At 36.4% G+C, this 20161-nt stretch overlaps 2 protein-coding genes across 3 annotated transcripts; one reads left to right on the top strand and one right to left on the bottom strand.

The window, feature by feature from the left end:
- Positions 1–711: 711 nt before the first annotated feature.
- Positions 712–5509, top strand: LOC146164600 (tubulin alpha-1A chain-like). 2 transcript variants are annotated; one of them, XM_083381977.1, is made up of 8 exons: positions 712–720; positions 2045–2267; positions 2630–2734; positions 3034–3230; positions 3577–3808; positions 4179–4444; positions 4693–4886; positions 5305–5509. In XM_083381977.1, exons 1-8 carry the CDS (start codon positions 712–714, stop codon positions 5438–5440), a joined length of 1362 nt encoding a protein of 453 aa, XP_083238103.1. In that variant the 3' UTR covers positions 5441–5509. The 2 variants fall into 2 exon arrangements, with proteins under 2 accessions (XP_083238103.1, XP_083238102.1); XM_083381976.1 differs by lacking the exon at positions 712–720 and adding an exon at positions 1551–1662 and having other exon boundaries at positions 5305–5508.
- Positions 5510–6243: 734 nt separating this feature from the next.
- On the bottom strand, positions 6244–19082 carry LOC146164601 (E3 ubiquitin-protein ligase UHRF1-like). Its single transcript, XM_083381725.1, has 18 exons — positions 18887–19082; positions 18684–18764; positions 16252–16338; positions 16030–16164; positions 15309–15445; positions 13820–13982; positions 13342–13391; positions 12015–12118; positions 11494–11686; positions 10871–11102; positions 10048–10152; positions 9562–9668; positions 8623–8785; positions 8252–8389; positions 7865–7967; positions 7260–7408; positions 6825–6923; positions 6244–6732 (listed from the first exon to the last, which is right to left on the bottom strand). Exons 1-18 carry the CDS (start codon positions 19037–19039, stop codon positions 6586–6588), a joined length of 2346 nt encoding a protein of 781 aa, XP_083237851.1. The 5' UTR covers positions 19040–19082; the 3' UTR covers positions 6244–6585.
- Positions 19083–20161: the final 1079 nt, after the last annotated feature.

Below are 20161 nucleotides of genomic sequence, written 5' to 3' on the forward strand. Positions count from 1 at the left end.
CTGATAATTTAATCCGAACTTTCTATATACGGAGGTCTCGTGTTACTGCTGTTTGTTGTTTTTGTAATGACGACCACATCTGTGTATCCTCTGGCTCATTTCTGTATCACAATACATTTTTTGCCCGACTCCTGTTACAGTTATATCGATATGGTTCTTGGTTAGCGCTTTTAATATTTTTAAACTATTGCTTTTTTATCTTTCGCTACTGTATCTTTAGTATTAAACCAATGGCCCATTCGTATATCTATCGTCGCTAGAATTGCTAAAACTCTCACCATTTTTTAAGACTGGCGTCCCTTGCAATAAAAATACCTTGAAAACGAAATACGTCACTACATAAAGATAATTGCAACAAATAAAATTGATTTATTCTCTCGTATTTTATTGTTACATTACATTTGGGATCCCGCTTTCTATATCTATGATTCTCTATTATTCTTTAAAATCTGGGATCACCAAACATTTTTCATAAAGAGCCGAATTACTTTTAAGGGCTGGCCATCGCTGCCCGGATTACTGTAAAGATTGAAGATCGTGGACTAGGTTTAATATTTTGCATTGATTTTATTTGACTTAATTAGGATAGCTTGATAAAATTGTCGTTTAGTTAAAATTTCTCATCGAAATTTAGCTTAGTTTCAAATCTGGCAAACATTCCGTTAATAAAGTAGCCTATTAATAACTGAAACTTGGGATCATTGTGGAAATATGCCTCGGGTTTTAGTTTGGTGATACCTAAGCATGGCTTGTCGTAGGGTTTGCTATTTTTTGCTTTATAAGTCCAATATTTTCGTCAATTTGTTTGCTTGGTACACTAGGATAATTTGGAAGTTTGGTGTTGTGTAGAACCGTTACTTTACCGCTATAAAAATGTGTCATGGCGAAATGCACTTCTTCAGTCGCTGGCATGCCGCCTGACCGTTAAATCGACAAATAAAATGCGAAATGCGAAATGCGCAGAAGTTGACAACAACAGTGCTTTTCTAAATATTAGTTCACTCAAAGATTGTCGACAGAGTCTTGGCGTGCGGTTTTAGAAAATACCAATTTCTCCAACCGTTCAAACAAGCAACAATGTTGACCGGCGTATTTTGGGTAGCGTATCAAGTAGCCAGGCGTGTTTAGGGCTGCCAGCAAATTACGCATGTTCGCAGGCGTGTAATACCTGAACAACTGTAGAGGTTTCAGGACTGTCGCCTGGCGACCAACGTAAAATCAACATGTTAGAGAGCTTAGTATTGCTTCGCAGTGCGGTAAGAAACGTTGCCTTCGAGCGCCTCGCACAAAGGTAAACGGTTTGTTTTGTCAATGGCGGGCCGTATTGTATTGCGCGCCCGAAAATATCGCTTTACTCGACTTCGCCTGAGCGCAAGTACCGACCTGCCGCCTTCGCGAAATCGCCCGGTATTATTTGCCCAGCTATCGACTGGCAACCGTTCGTTTATTTGCCGCCGCTGCCATGACGATCAACGGCTACCAGGGCACGTGACTCGAATCGACCAATGGTGGCGCGCGGGCGACGTTAAAACAACGAGACCGGTCGCGGTTCGGGCATTCCCAACCTGCAAAGACACGTAACGGTCGCCAAGCAAGATTGGTCTGAAGTTTACTTTACCTTGATATCTTACCTTCGAGAATCCTACAACAACCCTTAAAATGGTAAGTTTATGTTTGTTTTTGAAGTCTGTTCGGTTTATTATAACGGTAATATAATGTAACGTGTTGCAATCATAGTTTAAACAAATTAAATATAAACAAAAAATCTATACTATCACTACCTTAAAGAAATAGGACGGTTATAAATATAATACTTTTTGTTCGACTATTGAGGCCGTTGTTTTGATTGTTGAGCCTTGAATAGCAAATTGACGAAGTTTAAAGCAAAATTACACAAACAAAAATATTATATCAAAAAGTGACGCTTTTTTCAATTAGTGCGGCTAATTTTCATCGAAATCCGTATCACGGTATTGACAAGTTCAGTGAAAAAAAATACATGCAAAAATTTAGCGACGCCTAATTGTTATTTGTTTGCGTGCAGCGTGAATGTATTTCAATCCACGTCGGACAAGCCGGAGTCCAGATCGGTAACGCCTGCTGGGAGCTCTACTGCTTGGAGCATGGCATCCAGCCCGACGGCCAGATGCCCAGCGACAAGACCATCGGTGGCGGAGACGACTCCTTCAACACCTTCTTCAGCGAGACCGGGGCTGGCAAGCACGTGCCAAGAGCCGTGTTCGTCGATTTGGAGCCGACCGTTGTTGGTAAGTGGACTGAAGATGTTTGCCCCAAGCTTTTATTTGGGCGAAATAATTTTACCTCGAAGTTTTGATGGAATTTTCTGCGGAAATTTTAATTTGTTATTTGCTTATGGAGTGGTGCGAATCAACCCCAGCTCGTTAACGTGGTTATAGAATAACAAGGAATCCGATAAAAAAAAATCATCTATATTACTTACACTATTCAAAATATTCTACAAAGAAAAAACTTGATGAGTGTAACGCCAGTCAGTTAAACATTTCATCTATTTAATTCAAAAAATTTCCTATATTAATAAACACTTACGAGGATTACGTACTGTATGTCAGTCGATCTTCCGCTATCACTAAACTTTTTTTTCGTGCAGACGAGGTCCGCACCGGAACCTACCGCCAGCTGTTCCACCCCGAGCAATTGATCACCGGCAAGGAAGATGCCGCCAACAACTACGCCCGTGGTCACTACACCATCGGTAGGCTTTCGGATTTTTTCTGTCTTGAAGAAGGAGGGCAGTTCTAATGTACACCAACATTATATATTCAGAGATATTTAAATACTACGCATTGTAATTTTGAGGCAAAGAAAAAATACTGCTTAACTTTGCTTGGTTTTAAATGAACCAAGACCGGTTGTTTTCGGGAATCAGTTCGTAGTGCGGTAATACAAAGTTAACTTATAAAAGCCTTCTCATACATCTGTAAACTTCTATGTGGCTGTTCATGTCTATTGTATGTGCGTTAAAATCTAAACCGAAGCTCTTTTGTCGTTTAGGTAAGGAAATCGTCGACTTGGTCCTCGACAGGATCCGCAAGTTGGCCGATCAGTGCACCGGTCTCCAGGGCTTCCTTATCTTCCACTCCTTCGGAGGAGGCACCGGATCCGGATTCACCTCCCTCCTCATGGAGCGGCTCTCCGTCGATTACGGAAAGAAGTCCAAGCTCGAGTTCGCCGTCTACCCAGCTCCCCAGGTAAAAAGCAATCTGTTGCTCACCTGATTCAAGAATAATTTGCATCTGGAATTGTAAATTTGATATACAATTAAAATAAAAGGGGATCATACGAATGAAATTATACGATCAACAACTGTTTGGTCCCATTGTTATTTGAATTGCGAAGGTCGTCAATATAGTTAAAGAGGATCAGTAATGATCTATTGTTGTTTTAACTGCATGAAAATTCACATTACAGCAAAACGATACCAATCAAACCTCAAAATACAGCAATAAACTGTCAAAATGACGGCATTGAAGATGCCATGTTGTTCATTTCGTCTTAATTTTCTCGTTTTATCACCCTTGCAACTCATTTACCCAGATCTCCACCGCTGTGGTCGAGCCCTACAACTCCATCCTTACCACCCATACCACCCTGGAGCACTCCGACTGCGCCTTCATGGTCGACAACGAGGCCATCTACGACATCTGCCGACGCAACTTGGACATCGAGCGACCCACTTACACCAACTTGAACAGGCTTATCGGTCAGATTGTGTCCTCCATCACCGCGTCCCTCCGATTCGATGGTGCCCTCAACGTCGATTTGACAGGTTCGCTATTGTAGGTTACGTGTTTGATAACTGCGTCAGAAATTGGAGTATAACAGAATCGTGTCTGAATCGTGAACAAAACAATTCCGTTCTAATCTTCTCCTCTCAATGTAGAATTGTCACAATAAACATAACTGAATTAGACCCTCACTGATAACTAAACAATACATGAACAATCAATTTTTCTGTTAATTTTGTAATTGCCACAATATTTAGTAAGAATCACTTTTCCTAGCTATGTAGATCGTGGCAAAAGCTATGTAGATTTTCCTAGCTATGTAGATCGTGGTAGAAGGTTTACAAATCTGAAGCGTTGAATTTACAATTGTCATTTATTTTGACGGCTTTCTGCAAACCTTTCAATCTACAGAGTTCCAGACCAACTTGGTGCCCTACCCTCGTATCCACTTCCCCTTGGCCACCTACGCTCCGGTCATCTCCGCCGAGAAGGCCTACCACGAGCAGCTTTCGGTCGCCGAGATCACCAACGCCTGCTTTGAACCAGCCAACCAGATGGTGAAGTGCGATCCCCGTCACGGCAAGTACATGGCCTGCTGCATGTTGTACCGTGGTGACGTCGTCCCCAAGGATGTCAACGCCGCCATTGCCACCATCAAGACCAAGAGGACCATCCAGGTTGGTAGCTTTTAGGTACAATGCGTATCATTGTGACTGTTAGCTGACGATTTTTATTAAAAGTTTTAAACTATTAGTTAAATTAGGGCCAATCGAAAACGATCTACTCCATAAGCCAAGGTTATAAGTTTGTTGTGGTTGTGTGGTGACATGTGCACATCCAATCAAGCCAACGCCTTAATTTGCAATTTACTGTAGCGGCTGTGCGTTTGTGAATTTATTAACAATTATTTATTTCTCTTTTATAGTTCGTCGACTGGTGCCCAACTGGTTTCAAGGTGGGAATCAACTACCAGCCACCCACCGTCGTGCCAGGAGGCGACTTGGCCAAGGTGCAGCGTGCCGTGTGCATGTTGAGCAACACCACCGCCATCGCTGAGGCCTGGGCCCGTCTTGACCACAAGTTCGACTTGATGTACGCCAAGCGTGCCTTCGTCCACTGGTAAGTGCAAACTAGGGTCACAACAAACTGCTGAAAAAAGCGAATAAAGATTCCCCTTTAACAAAGAACATTGTATAAGATTTTAAAAGCCTTTTATTTCAATTAACATAAATATAATATAAACAAGATTAGGGCTTATTTAAACTTTAGGCAAAATAAACCGATGCTTTTCGGGCACAACAGAAAGTTTTTAGATATAATTTTAATGGTCGCCATAGGCGTATTATTACTAATTACAAAACTTGAAAAAGTAATCTCTGTCACGCAACACTATAATGCGGGTCTACAACTTTTAAGGGATCGAATCTAACACTGGTCAGTTTTAAGTAATCTTCTATTAATTAGTTTCCTTAAGCCAATGACGGCTTTTGTACGTTTGCCATTCTAAAATCGCTAACCGGTCGTCTTCGGCTTCCAGGTACGTCGGAGAAGGTATGGAGGAGGGAGAGTTCTCCGAGGCCCGTGAGGATCTTGCCGCTCTCGAGAAGGACTACGAAGAGGTCGGAGTCGACTCCGTAGAGGGCGAGGGAGAAGAGGAGGGCGAGGAATATTAGACTTCTCACCTCTCACGAAACCGACAACCAATCTTGTGCCAAAATAAAATTGATGCTGGCATTGAAACGTTAAGGAGTGTCGTTTTATAACGCAGATTCAGAAAGTTAGGTTAATTCAGCTGCGCAGAATACACCATAGACTAGAGCAGTGATCGGAAAACTTTTTTTGTCGCGGCCCAAAGTACTCTTTTTAAAGCTATTGAAGGCCCATTTTGTAAAACCACTCCAAAAACAGTGGTGGAATCAGGATATTTGTTTCTAAGGTGAAATATTACACGACGCCTCGATGCCCAAAACACTGCCATGCCATAATGTAAGACATTGCAAAAACAAAAAATATATAAAAATTTTGCACTAACTTATAGTTAAAGTTGGCAAAATATATAGTTGGACAGACTCTCGATAAGTCTCGAGACCACATTTGGCACTTGGGTCTGAACCACGCTGAGAAAATATAAAAATTCTCAGCCATACGAACTTTTTAAATAAAGTTCAATGAATGAACGGCTACCACGCGGCCCACAACTACATAACACTAAGCTATTAAAAAGTAACTAGCGGCCACTAAAAATGGCTCTGCGGGCCACCACTGAACTAGAGGATGGTAATATCGTTGACCAACTTATAGGGAGGCCAACTATCTTTAAAAAGTGTGGTTTTAAGAAACAATGTTAATTATCCCCTGATGTTAAATCACTTTGAGTTTCCAACACGGATTAAAATACGTATCGGACATCTTGGCCAAGGCTAAAGCTGTAGAATATTTTAGAGTCACCAAAATTGTACACAGATTCGGTATTTATTTGCAAAATTTATCAAGTTATAAACATTTTTTAAGCAAAAGTTCGCCAACCGTTGTCCATTTGGGTGCAACGGGTTGTACAATATAGTATTTACAGGAAACAGCGCTGTTCAACTTATATATGACTTTTCGATGTGGCGCGAACCGTGAACATACGTAAAAGTGGTTAGTATCAAAAGATCGCCATTTCGCAAAAAGTGCAAAACTGCAAAAAAAAACAGATGGCAGTGCTGAGGCACTATCGAGAGGCGGTAAACGAAAAGGAAAAAAGCTAACTGAAACGGCACAATTATGAACAAGCAAGCAAGCAAACAAACAAACAAGCTTAGTTACACGCAAGAAGCTAGCGACCGCTACCGTAGCCCGGCAGCATCTGACTTAGTACTTTTTCGAGAGCTTTGTTGACCGGCATCTCGTAGTCTGTGCCAAGTTCGGCGCGGCAAACCGGACAACTGAAGATTTCCGCCTTGAACGAACGTTGCAGGCACAGCTTAAAAAAAGAGGTAAGGTATTTTTCTGCTGCTTTCCAGAGAGTGATATTTGCCTTTCGTTAAACATATTTTGAGTTTTAATTTGTCCTACCTTGCAAACGTTGTGCTTACACGTGGTTGTAACTGGATGGTGGACAACGTCTTGGCAGCAGACACAGGCAAAAAGCTCTTGCACTTTTTCGTAAAAAACCTTTACAAAAGATAAAACAATTCATCTTTACTTTGGTAATGACTCAAGGAGCTGCAACTCAAAAAATCGTTATGTACATCTGCATAGATTTATCTATACCTCCTGAAATCGCACAAACTACCTTTGGGTTCGGATCCAGCGAAAATACTTGGTTATAATAATATTTACGAAAACTGTATGGATTTTATACAAATACGAATTAGTGCTAGACCAAAAATGATATCAATCGATTACAGTGACATGGTTATTAGAACTTTATCTTAAAACGTATGGGGCAACCACACAAGACCACACAATATAAATAAAATGAGTTAAGTTATTTTGCATGATAAATACCTTTTGTCCTTCGGGAACGGATTGAAGACTTTCATCCCAAAGTTGCTTGTTGATGAGATCCTCCTTAATTGAATTCCTAAGGTCAGAATCAAGAGAATACATGGAATTTCTTGATTTTTTAGAAGCACTTTTTGGAGTATCCCCATTTTCTGTAATAAAAACATTTTATCAAATAGATAATCGTTACGTTGTTATATTTGGCGATTCAAACAGAGATGCACAATATTACACAATCAAGGCAGACTCTCAATTTAAACTCAAACAAGTTAAAAATGAAACATAACTTTTCCCATTTTCAAAAAATAACATTTCTAGTGGCAATCCATACCTAAAACATGTACCACATTCTAAATATTAAAAATTTCTAAAACTAAGCCTGAAGTAGCCTTTCAGGTGTTTTGTATTGTTAAATAAACAACTTAAATTATCTCAAGTTTTTTGCCGGAAAATTTGGCTTTTGATTTGAATACACAATACTGCGACAACCACAGAATAAAAGTGAAAAAAAGTTGTTTAGCATTGTCCCCATCATTCATATAGTAACAAATTTTATGTCAGCATGATAATGAGGCCAACCAGGAGCTAAGGAAATTTTAAATTCTTACCTAGTTTTCTTTTTGAGGTTCCTTTGTCGTCTTGGTTCTTTTTTTTGGTTCGTTTGTCGTCTTGGTTCTTTTTTGCAAGGTTTTCCAAATAGCCATCGGGATACTAAACAAACGTAGTTATACTTGACTAATAATAATTTTAATCACTGATTGTATTTTTATGAAATAATCAGGAATTTTTCGTTAAGCTGAAAAGTTAAATAGATATTTGTGTTAAATAAAATTACACTGGGGTTTACGAAAAAACAACAGTGCATATTGGGTATGGGGTTAAAAATGGCGTTGTAAATAAAAAATACAGAACTTTTGCAGTGCAACTCTACTTTGTTGTTTATAAATTAAATAAAACGTCAGCAATTTTTCTCTACCCGATGTTTTGCAGTTTACCTGCATTGCAATTCCTAACGTAGCGGATCGCTTTTTTCCACTCTTCGACCATGGAGCTGGATCCGGATCGTCACGTCGGAACAGAAACCTCCAAACTATAAAGCCGGATTTTCCCTTACTTGGCCAGTATTTTACTACCTTAAAAACGAAATAAAATAAAGGGGTCAGTTTACATAATAATAAGAGGGATTTAGATGAGATAAGGATATTCGCAAAAGTTGGAACAATAAAATAATAATAAGAAAAACATATTATCAACATTATGTTGTCTTTACGTTGGATGCATCAGTATATTCGGCAAAATACTCCATTAAATTTATAAATTTGATAAATCGTTATAGTAATAACAAGCAGTTTTTAAAAACACATACCTTATATAAACCGTCATATCTATTTCCCTCTTCAGGGGCATATTTGCTGTGTTTAGCCCCTTTGTAATTCCGAACAACCCTGATCGGTCGGGATTTCTTCCAGTTGTCCGATTCGGCTCCATTCTTTGCATCAACTTTAACGTGACACGTTCTAGCAATTGCGCTGTGCAAGGGACAACGCAAGATAACACACAGTGTGAGATGTGAAGAAAAAAGGTCATGTTTTTGCTTAATACAGTATAGTGAAGCGGACTCGACCGAACTAAAACAACACCAACGTCGGATAAAAACACAGTTAGGAATAAGACCAAAATAGGACTAATACCTAATAGTCGTAACAACGTATAAATCGGAATAAGTCCTAAACCCGTCGGAATAAAACCAAAAACCAAAATGGCTAGAATCCGGCCTATACAGCACTTTACTTAAACCTACCCCTAAGGAAATCACTAACTTCACTAATAATTTCAACCATAACCCATTTTCTAACCTCACCCATTTACACATCAATAACCAAACAGGGACAAAACTATCCGGTGCAAATACAGCGGCTCCCTAACGGCGCCATTTAAACTAGGGCGCCCAAACGTCGACATCAAAACGGCCTGGCCGACGGCCCCCGATCGTACCATACCCTCTCCCTACAGTTTCTGGGGTCAGTTTGGCCATTTAGGTCCTATTCCGATGAATTTTGGACGTATTCCGACAGGTTTATGTCTTATTTAGACGATTAAAGTATTATTCTGTCGTGAACATTACTGTTTGGCTTTATTATGTCGTTAGTTTTAATGCTATGGTTATTGGTTATCTAGATTTTTTCTGCTTTAGGCATTGCTTTAGGTCTTAATGTGTGCTCCCAGTGAAACAAACCAACACAATACCATAATTTAAATCCGAAAAAAAATTAAGTGATTTTAAAGAGGTTAAACCTAAACTTACAGGTTGCTTTTGGTGAGAACCTGATCACAGGACTGTTCAGCGGTGCGCTTGTTTCCAGACAAATCTCTTCCACCACTTCCAGTGTAGGTAAACTCATCTCCATTGTCCTTTAACAAGAATTCAAATATATTACTGACGCAAAATGCTTTTACACTTTGCTGTCTCGTTACCCGAATTGAATTGTCTGTGTTTTGCAGGGGTGGAAAACAACTAGTTTGACTTTTTTATATCAATTCCAGTAAAGTATGCAGTGCCCAGTAACCGATGCACATATTAATAGTATAGTCATAATTTTAAAAGCTTTAAACAAAGATTTTAAATTGCGAAAAGTATATTTTCAAAAAAATACATGAATTCTAAAAATACCCAGTGCCCAGTAACCGATACACTTAATAATTGTATAGTCATAATTTTAAAAGCTTTAAACAACAATTTGAGATTTGGTCATTTTTCAGTAAAATACGAAAATTCTTGAAATATAATCACCTCGTCATCCTCATAACCTCCAGCAAGAACTATGGAATAAGCTCCCTCGCTTTCTTTGCCGTGGATGCCAGAAACATGAGGACGATGCACTCCAGCCTCACTCACCTTAAACAATAAGAAATAAAGAAACGAAACATTACACTCTTTTGGAAAAACTGACTCCGACCCATGTGTATTTTTTTGTTGCTATCCCCTAAAACTATATCGCATTTATTTTATAATTTTCGTCATATTGGAAGCTATTGGGAAGAGATTACATCTTGGATCTCTTCAAAACTTGACATTACAGACGATTTCTAAGTTCGTTTTTTTTTATGATAAAGTCGATAAAACACTCTGTGCTTTAAATTCTGAAAATCTTGCATTTTATAAAGTTAAGTGGGCTGACCCAACCTGTCGCTTCTTGGTAGGTGCTATTTTTATTCTCGTTCGGCTTTTCATTTTGTTTGCGTAAGTGTAATAAAGAATTAAATTCTCTGGAATGGACAGGCACATGGCTGTGTTGAAACCCAGTCTAAGTGAGATGGGGTATAGGATGGTGTGTATCGCACATTTAAAATTGCCTAAAGTCTACTCAGATTAAATCCCAATTGCCGAGTTGTATTTTAATGCCTTTCTGCTAAATCGTCGCTATCTAGCATGCGTATCTCGCCTTTTTTGTATTCGTTTCGTTGTGTCTTTATATGCACATAAAAGAACTATAAACACAATTATTAACAAAATCAATAGTACAGAGTACACGTAGACGTAAGAGTTATACGCGAAAAACGCAAAAATTAGGTATTTAATTGTCTTTTAATAGAATGTTTTTATTGAGACAAACCTGGACTCTAAACTTCCACAAAGTGCCAACCGGGACTCCGGGAATTGGGCCGAAATGATTCGGGGGAACAATTGTGCAAATCTTGGATCTGCCGACGCAAGCCATTCCCTTTCCCCAATCCCTGTTGGTTTCGGAGGATGCCGATTTCATCTTGGATTTCTTTTTGTTCATTTTCAATTCATCCTGAGCGTTAACAACCGCGCTACTATCACGACGACAGAGCGGACAATACCTAAGAATATGGCACGTTAGACGTGGTGAAACGGAGCTGGAAGTTTAGCATACAAGATAAACATGGGAAAAAACGTGCAGCATTTCATCAATAATATGTACGTGCAACAATTTTAATATGAATATAGAAGCAAGGTATTTCACCTATTTATTTTCACTTTTCAGGGATGCAAGTTACAGCACACACGATCTAATAATATGATATTAATATTACGCTATATAAAATACACACATATTTAATACTATTATATTTGAATAAAACTCTTTGCTAAAACATGTATTAGTGAGCTAGTGGGCTAGTGGGCTACTAAAACAAGGTTTGGTAAATATTAAGGATAAACGGCATTAGATGAAGTTAAGCATTTCTCTTCTCAGGACTATTTATAACATACCAGTCATCCTCTTCTGGTAAGCTTTCTAATGGTGGGTCCAGGCAAAAGGTGTGGAAGGGCAAATTGCATTCGTCGCATAAAAGGGTTTTGTCGAAATCTTTTTTTTCACCACACAGATGACAGCCGCATTCTTTGCATTTTCGACGGGTGTTGTCAAGACAATGCAAACAGTCAGGTTCCTTTTCTGTTTTCCCTAATTTAAAAACAAAAGGATTTTAGTTTTATATTAAAAAAACAAATTTAAATTGCCATGAAAAATATAAAAAATCAATTCGGATATTTAAAAGATCATATCTCAGGTATATTACCAAGATACTTTTTTCTTAAACCTTATGTTATGGTTGCAGTTATATTACTTTGTTGATAAATCAAAAAGGTTAGATAAAATTAAGTTGTCCCCCTTTTAAAACCAATGACATTTCTTGCATATTTTAACAAATGGTTAAATGTCACATAAAAAAGCGGGCATTTTATGTCACATAATATTTTCTCTAATTTTCAAAAATAACCGTTTTACTAACTTTTGTGCTCAGTGTCCACTGGCCCACTTTCGTCGCCAGGTTTTTCAATTAAAAATATCTCCTCAACAAATTTTATCTTGCATGGTTCAAGTGATTTGTTTGGTCTGAAATAGATAGTTTCAAAGAGCATATTAAAACAATATGAACCAGGCTGGCAGAATCTTGCCAGCCTTCTGGTGACAAGCATTTTTGGCGAAAATTCTTCGGTTTTTGGTCACGCCCCTAAGCTTAAACGATGTGTCCGCCTAAGGAATGTATGAACCTTGCCATGTTTTGGCGATAAACAAGGCTATTAACAATTAAATTAGTCAACAAAACGTAGCGGCGAAGGCGCAAAATTTTTTGTGACATTAAGTCATTAACAAATACATAAGGGACAAGTGAAGGTACAACCTGGGGCCTGGGGGTGTACGTACATGTCTGCTTTTCTTGTTTTAAAAGTGTTACATAGATAGCTGTTTTCAGGCAAACTTGTGTGAAAACGTGCTGCTCAAAGCCAGATTGAAAAGCAGGAAAAAATATTCTTTGGATAAATTTCCAATTTATATTGCTCGAAATAATGATATTTTTAATAAAATTTAATAGAAATTGTCACAGTCATAGTGTAACATGCCCCATAGTATGCATATTAACATAGATAGATTTTTTTGGATAGATTTTTTCAAAACAAAGACACATAAACCTAGCAAAACCAGGCTAAAGTTCAATAATTTTTTTGCATTTGTGTAATTAAACAACCAAAAATATACTTCAGGCCCTAGGGGGAGAAGCATAGCCTGGTGCATCCTTAATATGCCGATGTGAATGTTATACCTGTACATTTAACAGGAATGGGGAATTTAAGTCAATATAGAAATACTTGCCAATTCAAAGTAAAACTGCCAACACGCAACAATTGTATGATCAAAAGTGTGTACTTTTTAAAATAATAAACAGTCTATATGCCTTACACTGGCTTTTTCTCACTAAACGTCGTGCTTCACACTACCTTAACTTTTTTCAAAATGACACAACAAAATTAATTTCTGCCAATTGTAAAATAGATGTGATTAAATGTGTGTGGAAACAACCACAAGGTGTTTTGTAAATTTAATGTTGGAAAAAAATTAAAAAAAAACAGATTGGTGCCAAAACTTTTGCATTTTTTATGTCTATATTTTATAATACTTTATGATATATTTACAAAGTATTGTACAAGTGAAACAACTCATGGGTCATGCCTAACTTTTTTAATGTGCCAAAAACCGTGAATATAACATGGTAATTACTAATTATATATATATATGTATATATATATATAGTGAAAGTGTTTACGTAAATTACTGACCCCAGCAGTAGACGCACCTTCAGTTCTTTTGATTTGTTTCGATGAACTTTCTAAAACAATACTATATTTAAAAAAATAGAAATCATTTGTACTTACATACTCAACATTCATATTTTTATATGATAATTGACGACATTATTACATTCAGAAAATGTTCTAAAACAGTGTTTCTTATTCAGGTGAATGATTGACCCCAGGGTGAATAAAAGTTTTGCAGGAGTGAACCAATTAAAAGGATGAATAAGGGTGAACCGTCAGAAATGGATGATAACAACCTAAATCATTTTGTGCTGTTATATATAGACGAGATAGTTTTATTAAATCATGAGACAAGGGTGAATGAAATCTGGAGATAGATGCTAGGGGTGAACAGAACTAAAAAAGTTTAAGAAGCACTATTCTAAAAAGTCGAAAGTTTTTTTAAGTATTGCATACTAAATACATTACCTCTTTGAAAAACTAAAAAAAATGTTCTTACTTTTCCCAAAATCACACAATCAAACCAGAAACCACGGTAGCTAGGTTTGTCCAAGTTGTAATTGGCCATAACAATGTCGCCGAGGGCAAGATCTTCCCATTCCTGTAGTTTTCTTGCCCTTGGTCGAATCTCATTGACAACAGTTTTCTCTTCTCCATTGTAACTAGAAAAACAGATTATTTTTAAGGATTTTGTTGTTTTCATGTAATATGGGTACGTAGTAATATCGTCATGCTCATAACCAAGTAATTTTTTCCACATTTTTAAATTTTTGATTGAGTCACTGCCCAACCATAGAAAAAGGGTGATTTAAGCAATACATCAAAAATGTTCAAAAAAATGACTTTGGCACTTTACACAAAAATAAGCACAGATTTTTATGGTTGAAATAAAGAAAATCTGTATCAAAAACAACAGACAAGTAAACAAATCAGCTATAGATCGTCAAGAGAAAAAACATGTATCTGTGCAAACCATAAAATTAATTATTTTTTTGTCCCACATGAAAACTATTTAATTTTGATATTATTTATTTATTTCAATGCAAAATGCTCTAAACACATAAACAAATGGCATTACACTTTAGTACAGTGGTTCTCAACCTTATGTATGTACCGGTAAAATTTCAAAATTTATGTACCGGTAAAATTTCAAAACAAATTTTGCGGACTGGTGGACCTTTAAAAATCAAAATCAACTAAAAATTTAATTACGACAAGTATGCAGCTAAAAGCAAAGAATGGAAACTTCAATTTAATGAGCAATATGCTGTTGTGTTTTTCATATCATACATGTTCTATGTGGTTCTATTGAAGTTTTTCATACAGTACAACGGTTCAAGACTTAAACATTTAGACACAACACTTACATTATTGTGACGTACGATATCCTAAGTAGACAATTAGCTCTATGTTACGTCACAATGCTGCAAACTACAAAACCAGCGAAGTTCTAAATTTGATGAACAAGTCTTTAACATCTTGAATTTTGCAATTGAGATATAACATTGTAATATATTTGGTGGACCGGCAGAAAAGTTGATGCAGACCGGCGGTTGAGAACCACTGCTTTATTACATAATATATAACTAACTTAATTCAATATAGTTGGTAGAATAAGACCTTCACAACGTAAAAAGCACTAATGCCAGTCAAAATAAAAACTTAAAAAATTGTTGGTGAAGAAATGTAATTCACATGCAACACAGTGGCATAAAACTGAGCGACAACATTTTTTTATGCTAAAAAACAACCTGTGTTTACCACAAAAGCGAGTTCAAAGAGCTTTATTTTGAATATAGACAGATTCAGGGTTTATGTGAAAATTGAAATTAAAAAACAAGTCCTAGATTGTAGATTAGCAGTAAATCTGATTTAATAATGTCTATGAAAGCAATAAAAACTAGGCAACCTTCCAGTTCCAGCTATACTAGATTTTTGTTTTGTAGAACTATGGTGTTTTTATAATCATGTTAATTTGCCAGACTTACTCATCAAAACAGATGACGTATTTATATTTTTGTGTAGATTCTTCATTTTCTGGTTTATCATTTCTCATCACTTTCATGACTTTTGCTTCAAACCAAGCACCGGTATCAAAATCTTGAACATCAACAGGGTCACCTACCTAAAAAAACAAGATTGTCTCAAAAGACGTCATAAAACACACTATATTTTGTCGTAAAGTATAATTAAAGACTAATAATGATGACAGATAATGTTTAGTCTATTTTTTAAAACATAACACTTAAAGACTAATTATCCTTGCGGGCAATCTGAAACTGCTGTACGGACCCCAGTTTCGGAACCGTTGTTCTAGATGGTGAGAGAAAACTAGGCATAAACTCGTTACATTCTCAAGATAAATAGCAAGCTTTAAAACCAAGCTAACTTGTGTTTAGTTTGTACTCAATGAACCATTAAGTAATCATCAAATATATACACAGATTGCTAGTTTTATTTCTAACAAATATGATATAAAATAAAATCACTACCTAGAGGAAAACTGGTTTAAATCATTAAAACAATTCAAACAATAATACAATACTTTTAAAAATCAAATTAACAAATTTTTAACCAAAACGTTCAGCACAGCAATTAACCATTCTAAAATAATAACTGAGTACACAGAAATTAACTAAGAGAAAAAAAAAGGCAAGATATTTATCAAATATTAAAATTGTAAAACAGACAAATACTGGCAGCAATTACCTTGTATGGCGAATTTAGTTCTTCACCTTCATGTTTTTCACCATTTTCTTTCAAGCTTTCTTTATCTACTTTGTGCGAAACTTCTTTATCCACTTTAATGTTTTCTTTGTCTGACTCTTCTGCATTTTCCTTATCCTTTTTAGTTGTAAATAAATATTGCATGAGCCAAACTGGAATTATACATTTACATAAAAAACCTTCAAGAACCTAATAATGACAAACCTGATTTTCTATGTCTTTTACAGATAGATTTTTTTTGTCTTTTTCAGGTGACTTTGTTGTTTGTTTGTTCTCTTGGTCTGATGTAGTCTAGGAAAACAAATATTTTTGGTAATAATGTATATATAGAGAGATATTTGGTTTATTTAGACAACTTGGTTATGTGTGTAGAGAAACGACGCATGTCTGTTTGTGCTTGTAATTATAGCGTGTTCGCCTGGTAAAGTGTTAAATATTTCACCTAGATACTCATTTCCTTTCGTGGCCGTTCTGGCAAATCTAGCCGACATTCGACTCAGCTAATCTCCATCGCAGTCGCTCTTGTGCTATATAGTGTCACGCTGCTGTTGGATTAAACACAACAGTCAAGATGCATGCCTTACTTGCGAGACATGTTTTTACTGCGCTGTAAACACTTTCATTGAAAGCGAAATATGCTAAATTATGTGAATGTACAATAAATCTATAAGCGACCTGACAAGTATGCACTTTGAAATGCTATGACAGTTTGTTTAGATTCGATTTAGTGGAGTTCAGATAGCACGGTGGTCATGTCTCACCTGTAGAAATATACATTGGAGACACCGACTGAGATATGAACATGCAAATAAATCCTTCTGAATAAAATTTTATGCATACTGTCAGGTTGCATAGAATGTATGAATTATTTTGGTTTGCTAGCGCAGTTTTCTCATTTGTAAGTATTTTTTTAAGTTACGCCGATTATTTATGATTTGTTGAAACGTTTGTTAACAAGTTTATGCCAGCGTTATTGCTTGTTAAATTGATATTTGATTAGATGTAATGCAGAGAAAAATCGTTTGACGCTTTAAATTAATGGTTACGCAAGACTGTTATAGTTATTGTTGCGAAATTATGGCCCTTTTTTTGGTAAAGTGTTTAAGGTGAAAATATTACGATCGAGGTTGACTGCGAACACCTCTCGTGATATCTAATCTCAAAACCAATAAACGGATAGATTCTATCTCAACCAGCACTTACAGAAGTCGTTACTTCTAAAGTGTCAAAGCCACTGCGGCTACTGTCTCTGGTCACGTGTTATGGTGATTGATGTTTTATATCTCACCCAAAATAACCTGATCACTTTGTCTGAAATTCCTGCGTCACTTAACCGTTAAGATTTATAAGAAGGAAAACAGAGCAGAAGGCCAAACCTTGTTGCCAATTCCCAACATAACGCGAGATTTATCTCATTTGTGACTGCAAGCGAAAATGCTCTGGGTATTATAAACCCATGATTGCTAAGGCCTTTGATGCCTCATTTACCTTTCAGACGGTGTGAGATAACCGTCATATAGCCCACATGAAGTTACTAGCATGCAGAGAGTAACTTTCTAGAATAACCTTTTGCGCCAAGGTTATTATGTCTGCTTTAGGGAACCCATCTAATGTGGACTAGGCGATGTAATTTGTTTTTGCGTTTTTGAGATTAGCACCTTACCCCCTTTTAATTGGTATTCTAGAGCAAAAGACTCTAAGCAACTAACTTCAGTTTTGCGATTTGAAATTTGAACTGCGTTTTAAGACGATAATTTTCTGCATTATAGGCTATTCAAAAGTGTTTTGCATTGTTGTTTATTGTGCCTTTTAAGTACCATTTCAGACTTGCATCGTGTCGTACAAATCAGCTACCCCTGGAATTGTCCGTTTGCCGCCAAGACAAGGAATTCATGAACATTTTTCGCTCTGTTGTACACCACGATTTCCAATACGTGCTGGATCGATATTGCACAAATGTCCGATGTTCTGCGGTTGCTGGTCGACTTGTGATCGGATCCTGGGAAGATTTTAAAGAAGAAGCGCGGCCCAACGAACTGATCGAGACCTTTTTCGTTTTCCAGGGAGGAAGGAAATGATGTAGAGAAACAACGCATGTCTGTTTGTGCTTGTAATTATAGCGTGTTCGCCTGGTAAAGTGTTAAATATTTCACCTAGATACTCATTTCCTTTCGTGGCCGTTCTGGCAAATCTAGCCGACATTCGACTCAGCTAATCTCCATCGCAGTCGCTCTTGTGCTATATAGTGTCACGCTGCTGTTGGATTAAACACAACAGTCAACTGATGCATGCCTTACTTGCGAGACCCGTTTTTACTGCGCTGTAAGCTCTTTTATTGAAAGCGAGCTATGCTAAATTATGTGAATGTACAATAAATCTATAAGCGACCTGACAGTATGCTATGACAGTTTGTTTAGTTTCGATTTAGTGGAGTTCAGATAGCACGGTGGTCATGTCTAACCTGTTGAAATATACATGTGATAAAAAATTATTTAGTTAGTTATCAGAATTATTGGTAGGTAGAAAATTAATCTACTTTGTAAATGTAGCATTGTGTTAACTTACACACATTTTAATTTACGGGTCAACAAATTCACTAAATCTAAAATAACATTTATAAAAAGGGTTAAACTCACAAGAGATGTGACCCGCTCCATTAGCTGAATAATATCATTTAGTCCAACATCGTAATCGAAGAGTTTATATCCATTTTTCATCTAAAGACATTATTAATAAATGGACTTTCTTTTTATTTGTATGTGTATTTCAGTACAATCACATTACAAAAAGTAAAATAAGAACAAACAAAAAGCAAATTTGTTGAATCGTTATTAATTACCTGTTTGCCTCTAAAAAACAAGCGCTGAGAAGCAGGCAATACACCAAACTTCTCTGAGATTAGTTCCCGCAATTCATCAACCTTTGTTAATTTTGATATCTGGTCAATTTGTTCAGACTGTTTGCCGTCCATTGTTCTAACTTGAATCCACATTTTGGCAGTATTGTTATGAAGGACAATAAAAAATAAATGCAAAGCCTAAGCCTGGCCAATTGAAATAAAGTTACCAACTTTAGCATAGAATATTAGCATAATAAAAAAATATGCTACATTTCAAAAATCATCTTAACAGGGTAAATTGAACTGTACGACAATTTGTGAAAAATTTGCTTTTATATTCGCAGGCAAGCCAATAATGTTAAATTATTATATACACATAAATTAGACCATTATATATTTCCTTTGATGAATTTCATCGAAAAATATAAGTAAAATGTTCAGTTTTAGGTTTCACAAAAGATAAGTATTTTCTATAACTTGATAGCCCTACTAGGCTGTTCACTGCAGCTAAAACTTATACTAGGCAGATTATTTGCTGTCAAACACATACAAAGAAAATTTTAACAGTCTGCATTGGTTCCAAAGCAGATATCTAACGATTAAAACAACAGATTGTATAATTAAATGAAATAAAGCCTATTAACACACCCTGTATTGGTCTGATTAAAAGGTTCAGCAAGCCTAGTTACATTCATGTTAACAAAAAAAGCTACCTTCGAAGCTATTATGGTAATATTATATAACTCTATTGTACAGGGTGTCCCAAATAAATGAAAACAACAACATTGCTAATAAACATATGTTGATTTTAACCCTTTTATTTATATTTGTTAGATCATAAAGATGTAAGAATACATTATAATAATATTACTTGACCCACCATCTCACCCTAACCCAAATAATGTTAGAGATATAAACCCCTGGACGAAAATATGGTAAGATTCTAGACCAGCAGAGCCTAATTATGTATTATCTCAAAAAATGTGCGTTGCGGTAGGATTCTAGACATGCGCCCATACTTTTATTATAGATTAGTATATATGACAGCCAGATTGGAAGCTGTAAATAAACATTATATTTTAAAAAACTAAACATTTATTTCATTAACCTTAATGCAGCAAACAAGTATAAACCTTGTGCATTTTATTTCGCGCCAAATGTAGTAAATTTCCATTGACACACACATTGATTTATCAAATTAGTGATTTGAATGCATTTCGTGTCTTTTTTTATTTTTCATATCAAACAAGGACTGTGGTGGATCCAGAATTTTCG

This window comes from Ascidiella aspersa, chromosome 2 (assembly GCF_963924565.1).
Source record: "Ascidiella aspersa chromosome 2, kaAscAspe10.2, whole genome shotgun sequence".
Taxonomy (NCBI): domain Eukaryota; kingdom Metazoa; phylum Chordata; class Ascidiacea; order Phlebobranchia; family Ascidiidae; genus Ascidiella; species Ascidiella aspersa.